The following is a 26,926-nucleotide window of genomic DNA, read 5'->3' as shown; positions in this document are numbered from 1 at the left end:
TGGTACGTTCTGAAATTTTAACGGCCAACTCTAACAATATCGGTTTGTTAGTTTGGTGACCTCTGTTCGAGTCTTTGAAGAGGTTATCTTAAGGTGTGTAAATAAAACTTGACGAACCATTTGGCTCATAATATTTGATTCACTTCACTGCTACGTTTCTAATAGTTTTTCCAATTAACACCACCTCTTCAAATCTAAACGTTTTAGTTTTATTGATAACATTAGCGAAAATATCTGCTTTGAATTGGCTGTACTTTGACAAAAATTGGAAAAAACATAATTGCGCGTTGCTTAAAATCCTACAACTTCTTCTAATAAAAGAATATTTGATACTTCGGAATAAACAAGACCGACTTGTAACGTCCTGATATTAACAAATACGAAGCAAAAACACTCAAAACGATTATTTTGCTTACAGTAATTGCTCTTTTATGAATTAAATTATTTTAAATCTTGTATTTCCTGATATTATTCTGCATTACGTATATTATAAACTAAATATACAATTATTACAAAATTATTTATTGGTTAAATATCTTTAATTTTTTTGTTAAGTACTTTAGTGCAAGTTGTAGTTTGTACTAAAACAAAATATATTTAAATTAGAATTTCTAAAGTAAGTTTATAAAGCGTAGCCAAAAATTATTTTTTTGTCGAATTACTTTTATATGTATTTGTATTCAGTGGCGCAGCCAGAGATAGAGTTTAGGGGGAGTTTACCTATGTAAAAAAATTTAGACACCCATTCGAGTATCACAATGAGAGGTTGTAACATTTGTTTTTTTTTAATTATTTTTTTATTAAGCGATTTTTAAATTGAATTTATTACTACAGTTAAAAATTGTGTCATTTGACGTATGCGCTACCCAAATTGCTTAAAATAACTCAAATTGCATTAGTTTCGATAAAATACGTTGATCTACAACAATTTCTCCTAGTATGCACAGTCAGTGTTGGTAAAAATGTAGCATAAAATGCTTCTAAAAACTGAAAACAGTCGTACAAAATGCCCATTGTGACACCGAAACAGAAAAAAGCTCTTATTTTTTTTATGTGCTTTCTTTAACTTATGCTTTGTTCACTTATTTGTTTTCTTTCTTATTATGCTTTGCGTTCTTATTTGCTCTTATGCGCTTTTTCTCTCCTATGATACTCATTAAAACATGTACACATGTTTTAAAGTTTGCACTGTTATGCACCCGCCACCTTTTATTGCTAATTTGAATTAGTATTTGAAATCGGGACCTTATACTGCTATACCACCACGCCGCTAACAGTCTCAATGTTTTAATTATTGAACATACTGATATTCATACAGACTTAAACAAAATTGTTTTCGCACTTTTTTAAGTCTCTTAAAACCCCAAGAATGAGAATAGTTCAATTTTAAAATTTTTAATTTTTTCGATTTTTGTCGAAATTTTGGGCGATTTTTGGTACCCGAAGCGGTTTATTGCTGATAACATCGGAATTATTGACGCTAGTTTTTTTTGTTTCGTACCGATGAAAAGAAAATTTTATTTTTTATCATATAAAAACAGATAATTGTCCTACGTTAAATAGGAAAATTGCTGATAAAAGTCAATCGATTTCTCGGAACATGTTACATATGTATGCATAGAAACATTATAACGCTGAGGTACGGTTGTGTCGAAATTTACAAAATAAAAAAAGTGAAAATTTGTATATCTTCTAAAGTTATGACATCAAAAATACTTGTACACAAAATCCGAATGTTTAATTTTGTTGTTGATAAAATATAATATTACTTTTATTACCACTACAACATAATTTTGTCTGATTTTGTCTAGGGGCGGGTTTCATTCTCGAAGCTCTCCCCTCGCTGCGTGGTACTCATACAATTTATAGAATGGAATCTGCACCATTATTTTACTTAATTTATTATTAGTAGCAAAAATTCTACAATTCGAAAATACAAAAAATATACAAAATTTCAACGGTCGACTACACATATTTTGACCACGATAAAACACCAAAATTTGAATCTAACGGAAAAACATGTTGAAAGAAGAATATTTTAGGCGACATCTGTAAATACTTTTGCTATTTCTTTATATTTAAATGTTATTGGTCGACTACTGGACGTGGTCGACATTAGGCACGGCACGTTTACTGGTAAGTCGCAATAATATTTTACTGTTCCATTTGAATAACTAAGCAAATATTAAATTATCTTGAAAATTTTTATAGTTTCAAATTTTAAATCTGTTGGTTTTCGTTATTAAAATTAAACATCACTTATTTTTATTTAATTTAATTTTAATTAAAAATAGAATTAATGTAAGTATATTTTTAATTTTTTATTATCAACAAGACTTATCTTACATCTCTACTAAATTAGAAATACATTTATATCGTGTTTGATTAACGAGGATATAGAAATTATAAATTATTACATTGCTCTTTTGAAACGGAGAAACACAATGCCGATTTCCTCGCGCATCATGTCAGATTTAGGTATGCAAGTCAACTAATTAATACTAATTAATATTATAATTCATTTACGGCAACTGAGTGTATAATTGAATTTCCATTAATTCAGGTTTTGTATTCAAATGTTACACAAGCACTTAAAAAGTTAATTATCGTTTAAAATTGCAATACCAGGAAGGTAATAATAATGAATTTTTAAACTATTTTGTCACGTGTTGTGACACAAGCAGAGACTTAGTTCTCAATTTGTTTGAAACAGAGTTAGAAAGTGGACAATCGGATTGAAAACCAATATTTTTAGCATTATACGAGATCAACGTATGCAACTGGAATTAGTCACTTTTGACAGATTATATTTTTTTAATGTGATTGGAAAATTGAATATTGTTGTATTGTTATTTGCCTAATTTGATATTTGATTTGATGAAAATAGTTGTGTTGCAATTCTTGAATATGGTTTTATTTGAAGGTTGAATAATTTGCCTTTGTCGTTCTAAAGTTAGGAAGTGGACTGTTGTGACACATCGTTTAACAATTTGAACGAAGTGGGAAATGTGGCTGTGGCAAGACATGGCGAAGGGGGTAAGGGATTAAAATATTTGGAGTTGGTGGGGTGCGGAAAGTGCGACTAGATAGTAATTGTTCAGCAAAGGGAGGAAGCGAATGCGAGGCGACAGAGACAAAGCGAGCTTTTGAATGGAAGCTAGTTTTTTGTGATATTGGGCTGGATGAAAATCGGATTTTAATTGTTTAAATGTGTTTTAATGCTATCGAAAAATTTATTTGGAGTTTGATCGGCACTTTTTCATTGCGAACTCTAGCGGAGGTGAAGTTCCGATATGATCGCTTTTACGCACAATACGTGCACAACACATGCATATTTATCGCATCCATTGCAGGACATACACATATATTCGAGCTGTTTCCGATGCGCTACATTGGTGAACATTTGTCAAGTCGAACGGTCGGTCAAATGCGGCCTGTCCGAGTCGATACGTCATCATGGCAATCACACCCCGAGCGCCAATCATTCCCACGGTTCGAAATTGAAAAAGCGCGAGTCACGTCGGCAATAAAGCGAAGCGCTGGGCCATGCGTCGCGTGCGTTTATCACGTTAAGGCTTCACATTGCCTTGAATCATATCCTTACACTCAACCGGCCCGGATACTCCGTACACACCCTATTCTTTAAATTTTCATGCTTTTCGACTGCCAGAGCACGTCGCTTTATTTTCCCCAAAAAATAGACTACACTCTATGAAAACATGATGTACATGAGGGACAATGAAGACACGCTTTTATTGTCTTCCAGATATCTAATCGGATTTATGACACTAAAGATAATGACCAATTCAAGAAACATAACAACTGATTTATTTATCATAAAAAATACACTTAAGAGCTATAAATAAAACTGAAGCCTAATTTCGCCTTTTTCTTAGATTAGATCCAGATTATTTTAGCGGATTGTATACGAATTAGATCAGTATACGGATTATTGAACACATATGTTATCGTGATCGTAGTTGACTTCGGCAATCGGAATATGTCAATTAGAAAAGTAAGGCAACAATTAGAATTACTAACCAAAATTAAAATATTGTTTCTGAGAGTATAATAGATACAATGTTCAAAAATGTCATATTTTGGAATTTCTGGAATTTATTGCAGTAAGGATGTTATTCAAAGTTTGGTATTTTATTGCTGGATACTCTTTATGTTTCATTTCTCCGCATTTCAAGATGGTAAATAAACACTCTGAATTTATAATTTTATTAGTTAAATAATTTTTGTGAAACAGGATAGTTTTAGCTTTTTTAATGTTTGAAAATTGATACGTGCGTTACTAATTTTTCACAAGTCATTATGCCATTTGATATACACTTGTCTAAAAACGAACAAACTGGATAAAAACTTATAGTTTAGTGTATGTGAAAATTGAGTTTTGTTATCGAAATAATAGTATATTATCTGCAAACGTCACAAAAGTGACCACTTTTATGACTAAATGACACAGGTAAAAGTTTTACTTTTCAGACATGGAGTAAAAACACTGTTTTTACGCCTAGGCGTTTTTACTTTTACTTGACACTTACTTTGACATTTATCACTGTTGTCTCTTTCTTGTCTCTTTCGCTTTTTCAGAATTTTCTGGAGAGGTACAAGGTAGATTATCAGCATTCGACATATTGCACTATAAACTACACCAGTTATTCACCAGTTAAATCAATCAACACTTTCGAAATCTCAACACAAATTCCGAAACTGACGCGTGACGTTTGTTACGATTTTATTGCAAAGCGTCCTGATTATTGAGGTGATTTACTTGATTATTGGTGTGTTGCTCTTTTCGTTCCATCTGAATCGTTTGCAGATAAAATAGTATATGTTATTTGGAGTAAAAGTGAGTTTATGTGGCTCAGCTGAATCCATTTGCCTCACTCCGTTCGGCAAAATGAACGTTCAGCTTCGCCACATAAACAATCACTTTTACTCCTAATAACATAATCTACTATTATGTTATTAGAAGTAAAAAACGTCACGCGTCAGTTTCGGAATTTGTGTCGAGATTTTCGAAAGTGTTGATTGATTTAAGTAGTAAATAACTAGTTTAGTTTATAGTGCAAAATGTTGAATGCTGATAATCTACACTGTACCTCTCCAGAAAATGCTAAAGCAGCGAAAAAGACAACATTGGTAAATGTCATAGTAAATGTCAAGTAAAAGGAAAAACGATTAGGCGAAAAAACAACGTTTTTACATCATGTTTTAAAGGTAAAACTTTTACTTGTGTAACTTAGTCGTAAAAGCGTTATTTTTCTGACATTTGCGGATAAAACTTTATTATTTACAACAAAAGATAAATTTTGTTGCATGCGCCAGGTTATTTTAAAATCTATGTACTTCAAATGTCTTATTTATTTCTTACATTTGTAATATGTAAAAAGAAAACCATTCCAAAATTTTTGTTTTGTTGTATTATGCCCGCCTTTTATAAAGTTTATTGAATACCCCATTTATGATTAGCATTAATTTATTACATAAATTTGTAGTGGCTATAAGTAGCTATAATGGAATGCATTGCAATCAACAATTTTATTAAGTATTTAATAATAAGTACGTTTTGATTAGTAAAAATATAAATGGTATGATGATATAAACACATCAAAATTTTCTTTTAGCAAATTTGATTAATTTAATTATTTTAATTAAAATTTTTAAATTTCTGAAAGTGTCTCGTTATAAAAATCGTAAAAATGGTTAATTTTAGACTTTGTTAAGCTATGATTACAACAATATTATTAAATCTAGTAATATAAAATTATATATCAGTGTAATTTTAAATTTTATGAAACGAGGCTGGTTTGAAATAAATGTAGTTTTTGACAAGATGGTAAAACATTACTTTATAAATACAATGTTACAGTTTTAATCTAGGTGTGTTTTGGTTATGTCAGCTATTTTTTCGACAACAATGAGTTACAGGAAGTCAATTTTTTAAATTATTTAATGATATTAAACATAATGAGTATTGAGGAATATTATTTTCTTAGGATACTGAAAATTGAAGAACTAGAAAAGGTATGTGACTCGGAACATTTTTTTGAATCAAGTTTAGTTTTTTTTATTTACCAATTACAAAAATTTCTAAGAATGCAAAACAGAAAACATTTTTAAATAAATATAAAAACGCTAGTTACATTTCGTGTTTTAGCATGCATGTTTTTTTATTTTCTATTTTGAAAAAGCAGCCCATATTGACTTTTGTTGCATTTTTATGATTGCTAGGTACTAACAGGCCAATATTTTATTTGTTTGGTAGATATTTTAATATATTTTTAATTTCGTCGTGTCATTGATACAAAGATTTGGAAGAATGTTTGATCGCTAGTTTCTGGCCAGAGAGTTTAAGTTAGAGCGGGCGTCTGCAATGTTTCATAGTTGTGTAAGTTTGTCGGATGTGCATTAACTAAGAAATAAGGGTAATATAAATATTGTTCGGAACAACACGGTGCCAAACAACAGACGCGCCCGACAAAGAAGACGGGATGAAAGTGACAGGAGGCAAGCTTAACGTCAAACCAAACAAAATTAAACAAAACTTTTCCTCTTAGGCAACGTGCTGGTAAGACTCCGGCTCTAGTCGTGCCGGAAAACTTTTCGTGTTTAAGTTTTTCTTCCGCTTGCCCGAGTCTAAGGCCCGCTTTCCCCAAAACAGCGACAAATTATAATATTGATGCGGCTCTACCTGAGTGCAACATTGCACGTCACCGGAACTAAGCCCTTAAAAGTATGAACAGGTATTTACGGTACGTGTATGTAAGCTGTTGGGGTTACGTGACGATCCGAATAAGGCAGACACGCGTAAACAAAGCACATGCTTTCTCCCACCTGATCGTCCGGAACGGAACCGGTTTCAACCAGTTACGCCTTCTCGTCAACAGGGGGAAACAACCAACTTTTCTACTTTATCACAGCGCAAACAATACTCTAGTCAGAAGTTTTGAAAATCTCCAATTATAGCCGCCGCACATTTCATTCTCAATAAATAAACAATCCAACTATAACCCGTTGTAAAAACGGCTTAGCGCTATAGTCCCTCTTCTCGAGTAATTCGGTTAGGTCTAAAGCCTGGATTGGTAGTCCACTTCACCCTTGCAATAACATGCCATTTTTCTATTACAGAAAATATAAGTAAACATTTGATGGTGTGTGCATCCCGTTAGCAATGCAAACAGTCACACTCTTCTAGATTGTTTATTTTGCGAAGAAAGAAATAACACCATCCAACAGGAATTTTTTATCGCCAAGCTAAGCAAAGAACTTCTCATCTAATCTTCATAAATTATACGGCACAATATCAACATCCTGTTTTTATTTTTTTCTTTAAATGGCGATACACAAAATCAATTCTTTAGATTTAAATTCCAACTGGAAGGAGATCATCCAAACGAGATAAATTCAGGCCATCAGGACCATTGCTCTACAAACATTATCGATTCAAATGTTTGCACAAGACCACTTTCATCTCTTTATTTTCAATAGAGACAGCAGAGCAGACAAAATCATTATTAATAATTTCAATAAAATATTCATTTAAACAAAACGTTCAAATTTCATTTAACTTAAAAAGAACTTTACACATAATAGGATAACTTACAGAAATATTCAAAGCAGATTAATCACGTCTTTGAACGTTAATTAGTAAAACTTGTAAAAGATTACAGTTTTCCCAAGTTTTTTATTGTTATATTGGCAGATAAAGTGTTAAGTTCATTGGTTCGTCAAATAATTTAAAACGTATTGGATTTCATTTAAAAATTCAGTGTATTTTTTTAACGTTAGGATATTCGAGTAGTTAAAGGGGAAATCAAATTACAGTCGAGATAATATTTGTTTTTGTTGGAGCTTCAACAAAAGTAACAACTAGTTGTTAGATTCTACTTTTACGTTTTAGTTTTTTTTTTATCAAAATGACATTTAATACTTAACGAGACGATAGTCCTATTTCATAATATTATAAGTGTCTTTCCAAACTGTTTTTCCACATCATGGACTTTATCATAAAAGAAATACATATCATAAAATTTTAAAAACATTATTGTGGTTTAGAACAAACAATTAACTGTTTTTGTTTATTATTAACGTTAACGATCAATTTATAAAAAACAAATCTTGCCCCGGCGCATCCACCAAAATTGAATTAGCCTCAAACAGGAGACTTTGTGCCGATTAAAATTTATTTATTTTATTTACAAATAACGGTTTTATAGCAATACAGTTTTAATTAAGAATTTAATTTATGCTGCTTTTAAGCCAATTCAATTATGAACTGCTCACATTTAATTTATGTTGGCCATTTTGTAAGCAAGTGTTGAGTCGAGCAATAAATCGTAATAGATTGTGGGATTTATGAGAGAGTTAAGCTATTGCACTGTCAACAATCATACAATAGTCAATTTTTCTTTTATGAAAACTTTACCAGCGCATTTATTAAAAGCTCAAGGGAGTATTTTGTGAATGGATCTCAGATGCGCTTCCCCGACTAATTTAAAATAATTATTTTACAATAAATCAACTTTTTCCTAATGTAGTTAAAATGATTTTTTAGCTTGACAGTTCGAAGCTCTAATGTAAACTAAGCTCTAGTATCAATTTGTAGAATGAGAGTGCACACTACGGACTATAAATTATAGTAAATAAACATTCATCACTTTGTATTTTAACAAATGCTTGATACGTAAATCATACCAACAAATCTAAATGTACTACATGAAGGCAATCGATGTATATATGGATTAAACCATACTTTTATCATACATGGCAATTAGCTGAAAACGTCCGATACTTTCCGATGTTACGTTTTTGTAAACGATCTTGACTTAATCTAGAGAGAAGTAAGAAATATATTGAGAAGTTTCTTGAAACTTCAGAGAAAGTTTGCGATCATTTGTTGTGTTTGCTTGTGGGAGATTGTTGTAGAACAATCTGATTTGGTAAACGTGATAGATCTTTTTTATAAGAATTGATAATATGACGACATTACAAGAAAAACATTACAACATTGTCGTTATCATCTTTTTAGTGACAATAAACTTCGAAGGGTTTTTATCAAACAATGCAGCCATAAAACAGACTATATTATCAAATTATTGTTCACACGTTATCAATATGTTCACGTTTGAATTTCTTTATCACTAACTGTAAATTATCACCAAGAAATTGTCTTGTTGATTTAAATTACTGACGATTTATTGTAACTCCAATTATATTTTCAATTAAATTGAAATTCAGTGACATTAAATGTTTATAATCGCATCAATATAAACGATAGTCATTATTAAAATACGTGTTATATTTATATCAAAAAGTGAATAAACAAATCTGAAAATAACAAACAACTTTAGTGTGCTAGTTTTAATTTGCAAGTAAAAATGTGAATATTTGGTGCGTGTTTTATTATGGCCAACTTCTGGAAAGAACAGGTGTTCTGGTGCCGTATCTGTTGAGCAAAGTGAACGTTACTGTTGACATAAAGCTTTAAAACAAAATGTTAAATACAAAAATGGTTTAGAATATTAATCTGCATCACAGACGCATCAACAATGAGAAGTGTTTTAAAATGCGAAACATTTTTAACAATGTATTTAACCAAGTTACTTTACTCTTGTTGGGTATATGTAAAATTATCAACATATAGAAGCAAAACATTAAAAAAGGGTTTATGTAAAATATTTGCTGCTTATTATTATTTAAAGCTCGAAGCAAACATTTTTTTTGTTGACATCTGTGAGATAATAAGTAAGTTTTAGTAAGTAGGTGTGGAATGAATGGAAGTACAAAAAGCTTCACATTTATTTTGAATTAATTGTAAAGCAACAGCGTATATAAATGGCGAATTGCTTGGAGGAAAATTAATTAGTGTAATGGGGATGGATAATGTAATCCTTCTTATTCAAATTTTTTTTTAGTATACTCTAGCCAATCCGATTAATAATATTAATGTTTACTACTAGGAGAATGCCAGAAGTTATGCCAAACATAATTTTTTAATTTCATTGAAATTTTTGACGCCCTGCCTTATTTACGCGTTACGTACACACTAAACAAACATTTGTCCATGACTTGCAAAAGTTTAGTTGTTTACATTTCTTCTTAATTCGTATTGCGTCATATTTACGATATAAAATTTACGATCTTCTTAAAATATTTATTTTACTGCTATTTATATTTTTTTATAAAACTTTATAACATCGTCTCACACAATTTACAAACTACAAGCAAAATACATTACGCTTTTTTATATATTTTATACATGATGTTCACAAAAAAGTTTCTTGATCTTAATTTTTTAAATATGTTTGATGTAGCAATAATGTATACATACTGTATTATGAGTAGTATAGGGTGTGTTGTAGTAGTGAGCAAATGATAATATAATAATGTTAGCACGAGATGTTGATTTGGCAATTTGTTGTACTGAAGGTGTTCGTATGAGTAATAATGTTGGTAGTTTATTAAAATAGTTGATATGCGACGGTTTGGTTGTAGTTTAGGGTTGCGGTGGTATATTTGTCGGTGGAATTAATTAATAATTAAATTTTAACATCCAAGGAGCGTTGAGGTAGTAAGAGAGCTTCGAGTTTCCTTATCTTGCTTAAATATTCTAAGTGATTGTTATGCATGTCATGTATGAGGATTATTATAATATGTGATGATATGTTGCAGCAGGAGTTTCTGGCTTCGAGCCGGACTTTCTCTACCCGTTGGAGAACATCACGGTACCTCAGGGGCGCGACGCCACCTTCACCTGCGTGGTAAATAATCTGGGGGGATACAGGGTGAGTGGGGATCTCGCCACAGCCAGGGTGTGTATCTATACTACTATACTAATGCACCCATGTGACCGCAATTTGACTGCAGATCTGTATACAGCGGTCAGATTGCGGACCGCACCCCATATGCACCGAGCACTGCACCCGCACGCCACTACAGCACTGAGCACCAGCACAACGATAGCACCTTGCACAGTTGCTCGTTCACCCTCGAGTCCTCGCATAAACCCTCGTTGCTCCACGCCAATATTCTTAACTGTCACACAAAATTTTCATTCTAGTGCAGACCGGATTTGATGAAGATTTTACAACAAAACTCTTAAAAAATTAACACACCCCACCCGTTAGGATAAGAATCTCTCAATTGAATGTTTCAGAAAAATAAAAATTGACTGAACTTTTGGAGTTTGGGAGTTACATACAAGATGTGTCGGAAGTCGCGAACAGACTTTGGTTTCTAATTGATTCCAAAATGCCGTTAGGTAGTTGTGAATTTATAAAACGCCAAAATGCCACTAGCATAGCTGCAAAAAGATAATAACTGAATAGTTGCGAATTTGTATTTGCGGTGTAATAATATGATTAAAGAGCCTTTAATAGCTTTTAACGGTTTATGTTTATTGTTGATTGGACAATGCAAAGGTTTTTAGGTCGTTGTTTGCAATGTGGATTTTATTTGACTGGGAAAATTAGAATAAATATAAAACAGTGATGTGTTTTAATAGTTTTTGTCACTAATAAAAAACATTAGATTGTGTTCATCGATTTGCATTTGTTTGAAACAAGATCAGAAATACAGTTGTTTGAAATTGCACAAGACTTTAATGGATTTGCCCTCACAGACGTAAAGAACAGGTGAATCTTCCACAAATATTCAGCAATTGCAATCCTTTAGATATTTCGATCAGAGAATCGATGTATATCAATAGAATTTTATCGTGTACAAAATAAATCTCAGAAAAGCCGAGGTTAGGTAGATATGCAGAAATGCCAGTTTGTAATACTCGTAGAAATATTAAACGAAACGTCCTCTGCCTGACTACAAATAATGCATTCGATCTCTAAACTCATGATCTGTAAAAGTTTATCTCGGTTTATCTCGTTTTACGCTACTAAAAGTGCTTAGAAAATGAGATTTGACTTCAAATTTTGTAAGAAATATAAAATACAAATTTTTACTATATTATACATTTTACAAAACAAAAAAATCATTTAATTGGGTTTAAATGAAGTATAGATTGATCTGCTTTAAAAAGCTTTAGATTTCTGAACATGTAAATTATGAAAATATCACGTTCTTGGAAAAATTTTTGAAAGAAGCAATTTTGAATTTGTAGCTAATGTTTAAATATTTGCAAATTTAGTTTTTGTGTTTCCATAAATATTTATTCATAAATAAACATGAGCAAATAGTACTTTGCAAATTTTTATTCAATTCGCTCTAAAGGGGATGTCTCTATCATCATTTATTAGCAGAATATTTTAAATTTTTGTGCTTTAAGCCGGAGGTGAACATTTTTTGGTTTGCAGTTTGGTGTAGTGCGTTTAATTTTTAGCTGCCGAAAAATATAGTGAAGATACTTGTAATAGGTTAGTTAGTTTGAAACGTGCAAGGAATAAGATAGCTGTGACGGCGTTCAGCTTCATCAAGGATTACTTTTGACACAATACGATTGGTTGAACACAGATCACAAGTTTGTTTACGAAGTTCGGCAACGGTGGGCGAATTGTAAATCATTCAAAATGCAGACCAGATTGAGCATCGTGAATTTTTGTTGATTTACGCGATTTGCAATATTTCTGGAATATTGGTGGTACTATAATAACTGATATTGCTACAGTTCAGTGTCACCGATTTATGATTTGCGATCGATAAAAAGCCGTTATGCGCTCGAATAATAACAGGAGGGATGCAAACATTAATTAGGATTTCTGGAGTTTGGGTAATGTGTTTGTCAGAGTGGGGATATAAAATTTTCTTTAAATGTTTAAGCGGCCATTATTTAGTTTACCGCGGCAGATCTAAAACTAGTGTCTGACCCGTCTGACCAAACAATGGCGTGGATTAATTGCTAGATCAGCAATATCTCGGCACAGGGAATGTCCTGCGAAAGGACGACCTCGAGCCCCAAACACGCTTCTAACACGGACATTTGTAGCGGAATTATGCTTTCCATTATACAACCATCTTGGTGCGAACTCTGGTAATCCTTCTGTTTCTCTAGATAATGAAATATGCAATTGTGTTTAGCACACAATAGTTGATGCGCGGGGTGTTAAAACGGCTTAACTGCAAAGGCCAGAATTCACTATGGGTGCTGTTTGCTGCCATATCTCTAATTTCAATTCACTTTCGCCGTGAACGACCTATAGGATTTGATGTTATCGGGAGTCTATCGGCTGCATGTGACATGGTTGCGAGGTCACGGCCCGGGACCAACTGCGGGACCGTTAGCTTTCATATGCAAACAAGATTGCCATTATTCACCTTCGACGCCAGTCGCATCAGATCTGGTAAACACTTATCTAAAAGGGGAAATGCAGGACCAACACCATAACTCATGGATTAAAATCATAACACTTATGCAGTATTGATTGTCTGTATGCCATTATCATTACCTAGTTCCCCTCAAATGCACACTGCCTTTATAGCAAATTTTAATTAAATGCCATAAACATATCAGTATCTGCCACAACGTCCATACTACCTTAAAACTTTTCAGTCTTCATTCAAAAACCGGTTGCATCCGGAAAAGAGAAACATCTGTTTATAAATACATTCGCAGATTGTAGCTCAAAATTAATATTTGAGTCTCAAACTAACTCCTGAATTCGGTATAATCCAGTGTGATTACCAATCGTCTGCTTCGCTCCATATTTGATTAAGCGTATTTTCCTCTGTTAATACGTGAAGTAGGTAGTGATTTAAAATTTCTAGAGGTAGAACAATACATTTGTTAGCTGTGACATTTTGATTGTCTTGTTTAGCGATGATTAATATTGAGGTCTTACAAGTAAAAATGGGAGGAGTTGCCGAAGAACGAAATTTGATTGAAAACACAATTCCTAATAAAATTCTGGGGATTGGTATGCGGCCTGAAATTTGCTAGAAATACTTGAGCGATGTTTTCATTTTGTATAAAATCAATTTAATCTTATTTTTGTCTTGAAATTTAATTACTTTAATCTAGATTCTAGAATGTGTAAAAAATGTTGAAATTAGTTTTCGTCAAATAGAAAATTAGAGAGTTAGAAAAATTCCGAGTAAATTTAATAAAGTTGGGGCCGTTCAAATTAATGCCTCGTTTTGTAAAATCTCTTTTATGCAGATGAAGGATAAGGGGAGTGTTTAGTGTTCTACCGCATTATCAACTTTTACTTAGGTAGTATACATAAACATGTAATTGTAATAAAGTAAGTTGGGTTTTAATGCAAATTGGTTGAGTAACATCTAAGATTTCTTTTGGTTGACGAAAAATTAAATATATATATAAAGAATGTCTAAAATTGAATTTTCCACGAAAATAATTAACGAAATTTATAAATGCTACTTTGTAGTCTGGAGAAACGGTAAAATATAATTTAATTTAAATATGCAAACAAAACATTAAACTTTATAAACGAGAGCTGATGTTTAAGGACAGTATACATCTTAGATTTAATTAATATTTTTTTTATTACTTTGCTTTATCATTTAAGTTATGACAACCCTGACATAAATCAAACAATTTTTTCATTCAGTATTAATGCTGCTAAATAATGTGGCAATACAACAGCATTCACGGGCTTTAAATTTTAAAATTCAAATAAATCCACAAATTACAAACAATTTGATGAGCTATACCACCGGCCAGACATTAACTATTAACGAGTTAAATTACATTTATAATTTTAAAAACGGTGCTAAAACCTGAACCACAGTCGTAGCTTTACAAAATTCAATTTGTACTAGCGAAGCGTATTCATAAAATCTATTTTGGTTTTCCACATCGTTCACGGCAGATTTAATTTAGATGCAAGAGAAGTGTTATTTTCTGTTTGAACAAATATTGTTTTATAATTAGTGTTCAACCACTTATGTATCATTTTCTTCAATTAGCAAAAATCAAAAACAACATCTACACAAACGTATGTTTGGTCCTATTACCCGACTAGTGTAATTTGTAACGAACATTTCACAATCTTAAACTTGGCGTAAGCAACGGAGGTCTGTGGGGTTGGTGTGTAATTAGTTTTAATTACGTTAAATCAGGTAAAAATTACAAAGTGAGGTAAAATTTATTATGCATAAATGTTTTCTTCTGTTAATTGCGTACAGACACAGAAGAGAATATTCAACTTCACATTAGATTAATATGTATTATGTTTCTTCTTTGCTATTTATGGTTATTGTTATTGCACAGTTTTAATCTAGGGATAACTTCCAGAACAACGGTTTATTTTTGTGTGCAAAGATAATGTTTTTCGACTTTTGTTTTTTTCTTTCAAAATAAATAAAATGAAATCATATTAAAGCGTATTTACCACAACTGTTCACAATTCATTTTGGATCAGGTCGCGTGGATAAAAGCGGACACCAAGGCAATATTAGCCATCCATGAGCACGTTATTACCAACAACGCACGATTATCTGTAACACACAACGATTTCAACACATGGACGTTGAATATACGGAACGTTAAGAGAGAAGACCGGGGGCAGTATATGTGCCAAGTAAATACTGACCCTATGAAAATGCAGGTGAGTATAGCCTTTTTATCATTTTGACTCAAAAATGCCTCAAAATGATTATTAAAAAAAAATTATCAATAGAAACTATTGGATTTTGTAAATCTGAAATTTCTATTTCAACTTTTGTTGATATTTTGTCGGATGCATTAGTGAGTTGATGAGTTGAAGGATACTACTAGTCAATATTTCAGTTTCCAAACATAATACTGCTATACTAATAACATAGTTTCTAATTGAAGGACTCGGTGCAAAATCTTGTCAACTCCATTTTAAGGCAAAATGAATTTGGCTCTATTAAAGAAATACTCTTTAAACTAAAATGATTTTTAATTTTAACTAAATATCTTAAGACAACAAATATCTATTCTAATTTGTTAAATTTTAAAACAGTAATTAGTTATATATTCAGGTAAGTTTACAAAATATAGTTTGGTATGGTTTAATTAAACATTAGACCAAATTAATTTTACATATCAATAACCAACAATTGGCAGTGTTTCAGTAATTGCATTGTGTCACTTGGTATACACTGAACAAAATTTTCTATGCGAATTTCACATTTATAACATCGATTTTATCTCTTAATATAAAATGATGTGTTTGTTGAGTGTCATATGTAACATGTATGAAATGATTTGGCTGTGTTTGTTTCATTTTTGCAGTATGATAATATGATAATGAAAGTTTAAAAATAATTTTAAGCAAAAGCAAGTGAAACTAAACGGCGTGTGCCTAAAATTGCGCCAAATATCTGTCAGTTAACTGAAAGAATATCGGAAGAAATCCACTTACGGTCAAACTGTCTGTCAATCAGTTTGATCGGATAATCTGATCGATGTGCCGAAATTGCTTTAAATGTCTGTTAATGGTTTAAAATCAGTTAATTTGGAAAGAATATCTGTTACATGTTTCTGCTGTGATTCAATGTTTTAGCCTGACAATTGTGCTATGAATTATTCCGTCAGAATCGATAAGGAAGGGATGGAAATCAGATCAAACGAAGCATGCCGAGTTAGCTATCTAAGCTAAGGAAGTTAATTAAATGTGAAACCGTATTCACTAACCATAAGTGCTTCGAATTAGCGCCAACAAGTAGCGTTTGTTGAAAATAATTAAACAATTGTTTTTTGGTAACTTTAGTGTAAATTGATTTATAAAAGTTCACTTCAAGTTAATCGAAGACCACGTTTCGCTTCAAACTTACCGAAACAGTTTAAAAACGTTGATGGAAAAATTCTTATTTTTTGCGTGTTTTATATTTCCGAAGTTTAGTTTGAATCTTGTGATCATAGGATGCGCTTCCTTATAGGATCCAAAGAAATTGTAGTTGCTTACGAGAGGACTTCAGGGACTGTTTGAGAATTTTCCATCCAAATCCTGTCAACAAGTTTGGTGCTTGCTGTGAAATGTGAGCTCCATGCATTGTCCTACAAAGCTCTCACATTAAAATTTCTTCACATTATTAGCGCTGTTACGCACAATTTAGAGATCTTTGTTTATGGTTATGTTCTACAGGCATTACAGCTTTCCACATATTTTTGTAATAAATAATTTACATCACATTACTTCAAACATACGACTAACATCCAAAATTGCTCAGCAGTGCACTAATTAAGGATTATTCACCAAAAATAGTCGCGTGTTGAATCAGTAGTGAATCCGGAGGTGATTTGATCTGTCCTAGTGAGAATTTAATGGTAACATTAGAGTATTGTTACCGTGAAAACGTACTACAACCATTTAATGAATTGCACCTAGAGTGACAACAGGGTAAAGGATGTATGTCGCGCTGTTGCTATGCAATCTGAATATGGCTGCAGAGCAATAAATAAGTTGGTGGAGAGACATTTGCAGCGCTTAAACAATTACTTTTTAAGTTGCTACTTCCTGGCGATGCAATAAACGTGTAGTAATTGCCTGCCTTTGCAGACTGCCTTTCTAGAAGTGGTAATTCCTCCGGACATTATTTATGAAGAAACGTCGGGAGATATGATGGTACCAGAAGGTGGCTCAGCGAAGCTAGTATGCAAAGCTCGCGGTTATCCGAAACCGCATATCGTCTGGAGAAGAGAAGACGGTGGAGCTATTGTGGCGAAAAGTAGCACAGGCAGGACTGAAAGACTCACTTCAGTCGAAGGAGAAATGCTGACCCTAACTAAGGTCACAAGGTCGGAAATGGGCGCATATCTTTGCATCGCTGCCAACGGGGTCCCTCCTTCGGTCAGCAAAAGAATGATGCTTCATGTACATTGTAGGTATCTTATTTATAGAATCGATAAAAAAGTAGTCTTTTTTTAAATATATGTTTACAAAGAAGACAGGTAGTAGAAAACAATGACCAATAAAGTCATCGCAACACTTTATTTAATAAATATCCACACTTTTTGTGTTTTTCTAATTAAATGCTTAAGTTCAGTGCTTCCCTAGACAAAATTCTGAAATACATCATTAGATTTGTCGGCAATCTGGCCTGAAATTTACATTTTAGCCCGACTTTGTGATACGGACGTTTATTGCTCTTATTAAACCGAAACAAGCCCGACAGATTACTTTATCTCAAATATACACCTATGAAAAATATTTTTATAAACGTATATGATTATGTGACTTAATTTTTTGTTTACATTTTGCTTTTAAAGTGGTTAGGGAAATTAACGAGTTTAACAGATCTGTAAGAGATGAATTGTAGTAGCTGCATTAAAATAAAAACGTGTTATTTATGATACAATGAATGTTAGGATTGCTTGCAAAATAACGCAATTGTTTTCTCAATTTGTTTTATATATTTTCAGGCCAGTGCATTTTTATTTGTTGTGAAGCTTCGGCTCGAGCCAACGTTTAATGTCTAGAGGGCAAAATTTGTGGAATAAGCGCTATATTCAATTATAGTCAAAGAAACAGTACCAGATTTTCAGGCTTTAAGGGAACCATTTTCGAACTTGATAATGACAGGAATGCTGTCTTCGTTTGAGGATATTCTCTTCTATATAAAATTTGTATAGCTTGTAGAAATTAGCTTATATTTGTTTCGAGTATTTTGCGGATAAACAGGCAGATTATCGTACAAAACAGCCAAATTAGATTTGTCTCTTTATTTACTCAAAGCTTAAAAAATGAAACGTTAGTCGACCGAAAAAGTCTTAAGTTAATCCACTAAGAAAAAAAATTGGTTTATTTGGCGATTGATGAAATTGTCTGGAAAATAAATGTATGAACGAAGCTTAAATAACTTTGCTAATAATGCAATTTAAAGTTTAGCCAAAATATTTTATTTGCTGTCAATACGTGGCGATTAGTTCTCTAAGGGTATGAAGTCCGGAATTTTTTAAAACGAATCATTTTGATCGTGGAATTTAAAATTCATATAAATGCAAGTAAAGCGAGTGGGAAATTGCGTTTCAGCGTTTGACAAACAACAAGCCATTAAAAGCATAAAACGATTTAAGTATGATATGTAATTTAACCATTGTGGGCTTGTGTTTAGACTATTCAATCAATTTCAATAACAATACGATTCATCACCTGAACGTGGCGTCGTTGTGAGCTTTGCTAATTTGCTTAGATTGTACAAATAATCTTATTGTGAATATTTCATAACTTTAAACCTAATCTCCTAATCATTTATAAAGGTTAAACATCATTATTTGACGATGTGAAAAAGGCAAATAAAGTTAAACACTCGTTACGGTTTTAATCCAATTGGAAATAAAATATACAAATGCGTCGAATAAATATAACGACTTGAATGGTCTTTTAATCAAATTCAAAAAAGCAGCTAAATAAAGCGATTCCAACTAATTTGAAACCTATACAGCTAAAATTGGAAAGCTTTGTTTAGTTTTATCATAGGAATGTAGAAGTTTGCTCACAGAGCGCTCGTTGGGAATACAACAAAAACTACTTTTAGACTTCAAACATAACGTTTGCAACTTTTGAAAGAATTAGAATACATTTCAAATTCTATAGTTTTATTTATTTATTAAATTGCACAAGCACAAGAAATTGCTTTCAACTGGGTTATTTACTTTTAAAACTGACACATTAAGTTGCAGGAAATAATTTACTTTGTATTTTTCTTGAATCTAAATTTAGAGTACAACTTTTGCTAATGCAGCATGCCATGTAGTCGATTTTAAACTTAAATCTTTATCTATATCTATAGATAAACTTTTACAAGTTTTTCAACTAAAATTTAAATAAATGCAAATATGTTATGCAACGCTGCATTTAATGTGTACATAAAATTAAATATGTTATTAGCCAAATTTCACCGACATATTTTGCTAAGCAAAATGTAAAATAAGCTTTAACAAAGAAATTGTACTCGTGTCAAGTCACAGTCGAAGTGGTTATCTGAAACTAAGAAAATATTTTTCTTGGCTTTCGCGTAAATTAATAATTTTCTTTCCCATAACTCAATAAGTCTTCACTAATTGTTTCATTGTTGAGTTTTTGTACGTGAATGAGGGTTATAAAAACAATTGCCAATACTTCTTAGGTGTTTATTTTCTGTATTTATTTCGTTTCGAGTTAAGTTTGCCCAACCAATTATTATAATGGATCATTTGGTCTGCAGTGTTTTTAGTACTTATTTCACTTTCAATTTGTTTAAGTAAACAATCGGCATGAGAAATTTTGCACTTTCTAAAATTTGTTTCATAATTTGAAAAGATTTCCTTTGTAATATTTTAAACGTGGGTGTTACCTGGATTAAACCTATTTTATACAGAATGATTGAAGCAACTAGCCGCTAGCAATTTCCCTGGACGTGAGTGTTAAATACCTAAACCATGTAATATGAGCGGAAAAATGAATGAGGAAATTTCAGCAGGTTCCATTCGTAAAAAAATGTTTTTAAAACGGGGAAAATAGAATCGACTTAATTGTAAGTGCAGCAGAGAAAGGAGCTTACTACTCATGTATACATACTTTTCTCAATAACTCTTTTATTAAAATAAATTTATATTTTTGAATTCGGTTTTCAAGTCGTTCAAGCTTTGAACACGTTTATTATATTGTCCGAAAGCAAACATTGCTTGTTTCCAATTTTGAGAGAAAATACACGTGATTCAGACAACCTCCGCTTCACGGCAATCTACAGAACTTTTAAATGTTTGTTTTGAAGTTTCAGCGTTTTCACACACTTCTGCGTTGGTGTCTGACTCTCCTAGTGAATTACATACAGGTGGTTCAAAAGCAAACCTCACTTGTTGGAACCATACTACACACTTGCACCCAGATACAACCCACTTCTAAATTAGATTGTCGAAAGGGAATTGCACAGGAATCAACTCACAACTTAATACGGTGAAAGTAATACAAGTGAATAAACTGCATTACATGACGTAATTAAAAAATGGAAGAGCATTTTGGGATTGGGGCCTAAATGACATGAAACTATTTTCTGATTGTTTATTGATTCGAAAAAATTGTACTGTTACCATTTGTCAAATTCAAAACAAATCTGCAACGTACCAAAAGATTTTTTAAACGCTTTTATACACGTAAGTAGTTATTATTATAGTTGATCGTTAAAAAATTAAAATTCACCCTACAAACAATAAGAATATAATTATTTAAGGGCTGTAGAGAGGTTATGATGACACTTTAAGCTAGCGTTATGTGTTTCATTTTTTCACATATGACTAAAAGCTAAAAAACTAGCAGGTGGTGTATTTAACTACGCTAACTTGTACATAGTAATTGTAAAATTTTACAATTAAAAAAAAAAATATCAGGAACGAGTTTAAGCTCAAACACTGTGAAAAGCGAACGGATTGATTGATTTCATTTTTGAAATGTAAAATAGTTGCGAAACAATGGAACAGTAAATCTAGCTAAATGGTACTGTGTCGCCAATTGCGTGGATTTTGCGAATGGAGGATGTAATTGTGCAGTGATCTTGGGAAAAGAGGGAAAAAGGGTTGTGCATGGGAGTTGATAGAGGGTCGATGCTCGATGGTTTGATGTAACAATAAGTTAGAGGAGAGATGACATGCGGATCTGACAGTTGGGATGTTTACTATGCGGTATTGCATTTTTATTTATTTTGTTGCATAAAGGCGAGAATGAACAATTGTTTTAAAAGCTCATATGAATATGGATGCGGCGGAATGCACACGGTACAATAGCCCGGGGTAATGGGTGCGCGCTAAGTAGACAATGCCGGCTGATTATAAACATAACCATAAATACAAACGTTGGCCGACGCAACTTCAATCATTTCCCGACGTGTATGCTAAGCGCTCACAGGTTTGTACTGGTTATGCATTTACGCAATACGGGACGGCGTAATTTATGTATTACATTAAATAAATAAATGTATGAGCGTTCCGCAGTCGCAGGACGAAATGTCCGGTGCTTTCCTAATAAACTTTCTGGAATATTTAACATCTATTAATGGATTTTAGTCCGAGTAACATTTGCATCAAAAGGTATGCATAATGTATTTGTACAAACTGACATTTAGATGTAGATTTTAAAATGATTTTGTTGGGTCGTCTGTAGTTGGCGTCGATTGGTGGACGCGCCGGGCGGAAATTAATCTTGATACGTTCCAAATGATAACCGTAAATCACTATCGTATCGAATGTGACCAATATCTCACCCCTAAGTTCGTATATTGCAGTCGATTTGTAAGAAACAATGTAGTTGAGTTAAGTTTGGAAACAATTTCAATTTTTCCAGTTAAAAACCAGTCAGTTAGTCAATCAATTTGGGGCACTTGTTATCAGTTTTCAGTTCCGCTACCCGTGCCACAATATAGTGAATAATTCGATCGCGCTCCAAAGTTTTATCGTCGAGGGGAATGAATTTCAGCTATACATCTACCGCGCCGCTGTTCAGGCCGCTAAGTAAATATACTGTGTAAAGTCTGAAATTGAAAGTCATCTCTTAAGAAATGTTAGTGTAGGGTACAAGGAGGTTCCGCAACTTTCAACCCGATAAAAAGTATGAGCAGTTAGAGTTCTAGTACTTAGATTATAAAAGCTTATCACGGTCGTTATGACTCACTGGTCTTTCAGCACATCTTTCAGCCATGATATCTGTTATAGTAGGTATCCGTATCTCCCCTCGCGATGCGGGCTGCGGCTACACTCTTTGCACCTCGCTAACCCCAGTAGCGTGGCCGCGTGGCCCCGTGGCCCCGTGGCCCGCACAGGCATAATTGTCACAACACTCCATTTTCGTGCAGTTTCCGGTGGCTATTCGTAGCTTATTTCCGGCGTATTATGGGAAGGGTAGAGCACTGCGCCTGACACCGTTGACGGATGATGTAAACCCCTCTGTTGCAGTTCACCCCCTGATTCAGGTCCCCAACCAGCTAGTGGGCGCTCCGGTTAACACCGACGTCACTCTCCAATGTCACGTGGAGGCTTCACCAAAGGCAATCAACTATTGGACCAGAGAAAGCGGTAATCACGACTAACAACTAAAATTCCACTAACAACAATTTTTCTTCCCTTTTCCCTGTAGGCGAAATGATCATTTCGAACGATAAATATCATATGACCGAAATCAACAATTCTTACTATAGCGTCCAGATGAAGCTGGTTATACGCCGCTTCCACAAATCAGATCTTGGAGGCTACAAATGTATCTCCAAAAACTCGATCGGTGATGCCGAAGGCAACATTCGTCTCTATGGTAAGCCAACTTCCACTTACTTTCTGATTTACAGCTTCGAAACTATGAAATGTTGATGAGACTCACACTCGAATTGGCGACGCAATAAAATGAAATTGGATTTTTCACAAAAATCGCTAAAATTTCACTTACTACTTTTGTATCCGACCCATTTTCGACACGGCAATGTATATCTGTTAACGGTTTAAGTCAATTGCTTCTTCCACTTTTATTACCTCAACCAACACTTTTTCTTTAACTTTACACCTTAGCCAAATACTCAACAATAGACCGCCATCTTACACAAAAATTACTTCTATTCAACCACTCAGATATTTCTTCATTTGCGCCTCCGACACGAAACCAATTACACTCTAACGGCCACAATTACCATTCGACTCAAATTAAAGAAAAAGATATTTCTCAAATTTTACCTTACTACTAATATACTTCCAAATACTTTCTCATTTCCCTTATTTAACTTACTATGCACAAGTACAACGAAGGCAATATTTTCATCTGATTCAATCTTCATAGTGAAATTAATGTTAAAATGTTGGGCGTTTAATTGGCGAGAAAAGAGATTAGAAGCTTTCGTCGGCGTGTCTAGATAATGAAAGTGTCAGTTACGTATTCAGAAAATCTATTTAGCTTGCCATGCATAAATATATTCGAATATATTCAACTTTTCTAAATTCGACTAAATTAAAACACATTTACAAAAAACATAAATTATACAAACACGAAATCTATTATTCCTCCATTCTTTCATATCTATTTTTTATTTAAATAAAGTACCTGTAAAAAGCTTTTCTTGTTATTGATTTCTTTTACTTGATCATTGACAGACTTGTTTTCATAATAAGATATTTTCGATAGAAGCAGCGCATAAGCTACTACGGAAAACCAAAGTAACTAATAAAAAACCGTATATCTATTTAAAAAATTTATGGCATGTTAAAAACATGATATGGTACTTGAAGTCACGAAATCAATGTTCAACGTAGCTTCCCTTTATCTTTATGTTAGTAGCAAAGCGATTAAATTTCATATGCTGTTTCATGACACTTGATTTAATATAATAAATTATGCTTGTCTACAAAAACATGTTTTATCTAAGTCTTAATGAATATATTAATTGAAAACACAAGAGTGTGCATTAAACGACTGTACTGTTTAATACACAACTCACGCCTTCACAATCTTGATAGTAAATGAAAAGAAAGCGTAAAGTAAAAATAATTAATGTAATAAAATTATTCAGTGTTATTATAAATTATAATTATAGAATAAATTTTAAGAATGTATGTACAAGAGTTGACTGGAACTTACAAGCTTTTTGTAAGAGAATTTCAGTTTTAATCTTGACGTATTTATGTTTACAAAGTAAACGATGTAACGAATTAAAACGAAGTCTCAGGGCGAATAACAATTAGGGTTGTAATTTTATACAATACTAATTGCATTATTTGAAATTTAATTTAAATACAATAATTGTTCGTGTTCATTAGTCGTCTCACGACATACGCAACCTGTTTATTTCTTGTTTCGATTGATGGAATTTTGAGCAAAGTTTCTAATGACACGCAAAATAGGTAAAGTGAGTGAGTGAATAAATACGTGGTTGCACCAAAACTGTGCAAACACTATTTCATCTTTTGTAGCTCGTGTGAACAATATTTTTGTAACGAATTGGAAGAAGTAAAAGACTGAAAATAAAATTTGTTAGAGACGTCATGTCACGAACACAAAGCAAAATGGTGAATTTTTTACGCATTTGAATATATTTTTGTTGAAAAATAGCTATGCATTTCTGTTCTATTAGACATTATGCTAATTCAAAAAAAAAACTTTATTTTTTCTATTTGATAAAATAAAACATAAAATAAAAGGGTTTTTATTTTTCCGAATCTTGAAAAAACTTTTGATTTTCATTTGTTATTTAAAACAATTCTTGTTAGGGATTGGTTTTTGAACGGGCTTGTCCTTACGATCTAATATATCGTACACTGTACATTTGAAATTCATGCCAACATAAATTTCCACATCTCCGCTTAAAAACGATGGTGAAGGTACATTTTTGTCTTGCGCGAGAAATGCAGCATTTCAAAATTATCACGGTAATTATTTGAATCTGTATTTCCCCGAACTACAAGCAGATTTAACGATTTCGATCCATTGTTTATTTAGGAGAGAAATTTTGCCTATCGACCTTTCAATTCAAAACAAATTAAAACTTTCTACCGATTTAACTAATTTAAAATCAAACACATTGTTATACTTTGTTTTTACGTAATGTGAGAAACCAAAATGGTTGACAAAATTATTATTTTAATTATTGGTTTTGTGCAATAATTCGAATGAAAACTTGAGCAAAAAGGCTTTATTGACAGAAAACTTTTCAAAGATTGGAATCCTATTCCGATAAAAGTTAATTTTGAGACCAATACCGAAATTGTCTAAAATATTTAATACGGACTATGTTTGCAGAAATGGAGATTCAGGAGCGTGTAGATGCCGAAGACGAGAATATGGAAGAAGACGTCGAAACGGAAAATACAGAAAAGCGTCTGTATAACGGCTATCAAGGGCCACTTACTGAAACTGAAGAGAGCAGCTTGCAGCCGAATATCAGTTCCGGAAGTTCCGGGAGTACGTCGGACACGGTGTTGCGATCCGCTAGCTTTCTGTTGGTACTCTTCCTGTTGATTTGACGCTGCAGTGACGGTGCGCGGACACAGTGCAATGTGATATGTGCCAAATCTACTCGTGCTTCGCTACCTAACGCTGAGTGTCGTCTGTATTATATGAACTGTCATAGCAAATGTTAAAAGTAGCATGATAAATGTTAAGCCTCTGTTGCAATTAGACGCCTGCTAATTCGTTTACTTACATTCAAATGTATCAAACCTAAACGATCGTATATGTTCAGTAGTCGATTCTGTTCACGTTACGTTCAAACGTTTATTTACTGTTGCATAAAATGTTTATATTTAAGCTAAATAAATTGTTTCGAATTTTAATTGAATTTTATTTACTTCCCGTCCCAAACTGGAAATTGGCCCATAAACCGAAAAGCTGTCGATACTCAAATCTATAACACCAACACTCACTTTTCAAAGAAAATTCTTTCAAATACTTTCACTAATTATACTAGGTAAAACTAAATTGAAATATGTTTTTATTTTATTAATTTCACTTTCACTATACTGCACAGCATTTTTCGAGTTATTTATTAGGGTTTGAATTGTGTTCTTTTGACGATTACAATGCAGTTAATTATAAAATATAATAGTCCGAATGCGTGTTGAAATGGTCGTAACGAGTGAATTTTTTGTCGATTGATGCTGAAACAAGGAAAGAGCTAGGGTGGCCTTTTCAAAGTTTCTTATCACTAAAGCCACTAACTGCTGTACTCATTGTGCATTCCTGGCACATTTCTGATGTACCTAAATAGATCTGTGCTTTCATTAAAAGCCAGTATCTTGTTAAAGTATCGATTGGGATTTTTTCGTTGAAGAAATGACATTGAAGGACGACACATTCAGAAAATAAATAGAAATATCGACGGTTTGTTGAGACTTTGCTTGAGTAATTATTAAATTAATAGAAGAAAGCCTTGTTACTTGCATTTGTACACAACAAACGAATAAAAACCACAAGCCACGACAGGTCGTATTTTATAATTAAGTTCTATTGTTTTAATTGAATGTCATGACCAGAAAAATAACTGAAATGAAATAAGGAAATTCACACATTTCGCAAGGACGGGTCGAATT

At 32.7% G+C, this 26,926-nt stretch overlaps 1 protein-coding gene across 6 annotated transcripts in view; it reads left to right on the top strand.

Annotated features, from left to right (window-relative positions):
* LOC123006447 (lachesin-like) overlaps nt 1–26,170 on the top strand; it is a 46,261-nt gene extending 20,091 nt beyond the window's left edge. For 2 of the 6 annotated variants that reach the window (XM_044400930.1, XM_044400932.1), the window contains exons 3-8: nt 10,684–10,823; nt 15,345–15,530; nt 17,451–17,772; nt 22,817–22,936; nt 22,998–23,168; nt 25,638–26,170. In XM_044400930.1, coding sequence (XP_044256865.1) covers nt 10,684–10,823; nt 15,345–15,530; nt 17,451–17,772; nt 22,817–22,936; nt 22,998–23,168; nt 25,638–25,861 — 1,163 coding nt within the window. In that variant the 3' untranslated portion in view covers nt 25,862–26,170. The remainder of the gene's footprint in view (nt 1–10,683; nt 10,824–15,344; nt 15,531–17,450; nt 17,773–22,816; nt 22,937–22,997; nt 23,169–25,637) is intronic. The other 4 variants (XM_044400936.1, XM_044400934.1, XM_044400935.1 and 1 more) reach the window with 4 other exon arrangements.
* The last annotated feature ends 756 nt before the right edge of the window (nt 26,171–26,926 follow it).

The sequence above is a fragment of the Tribolium madens genome, unplaced genomic scaffold (assembly GCF_015345945.1).
Source record: "Tribolium madens isolate multiple individuals breed KSU strain unplaced genomic scaffold, Tmad_KSU_1.1 Scaffold_2;HRSCAF=44;Tcas5.2_LGX, whole genome shotgun sequence".
NCBI lineage: Eukaryota > Metazoa > Arthropoda > Insecta > Coleoptera > Tenebrionidae > Tribolium > Tribolium madens.
The sequence above is the reverse complement of the archived record's forward strand: the minus strand, read 5'-3'. Positions and strand labels throughout refer to the sequence as shown.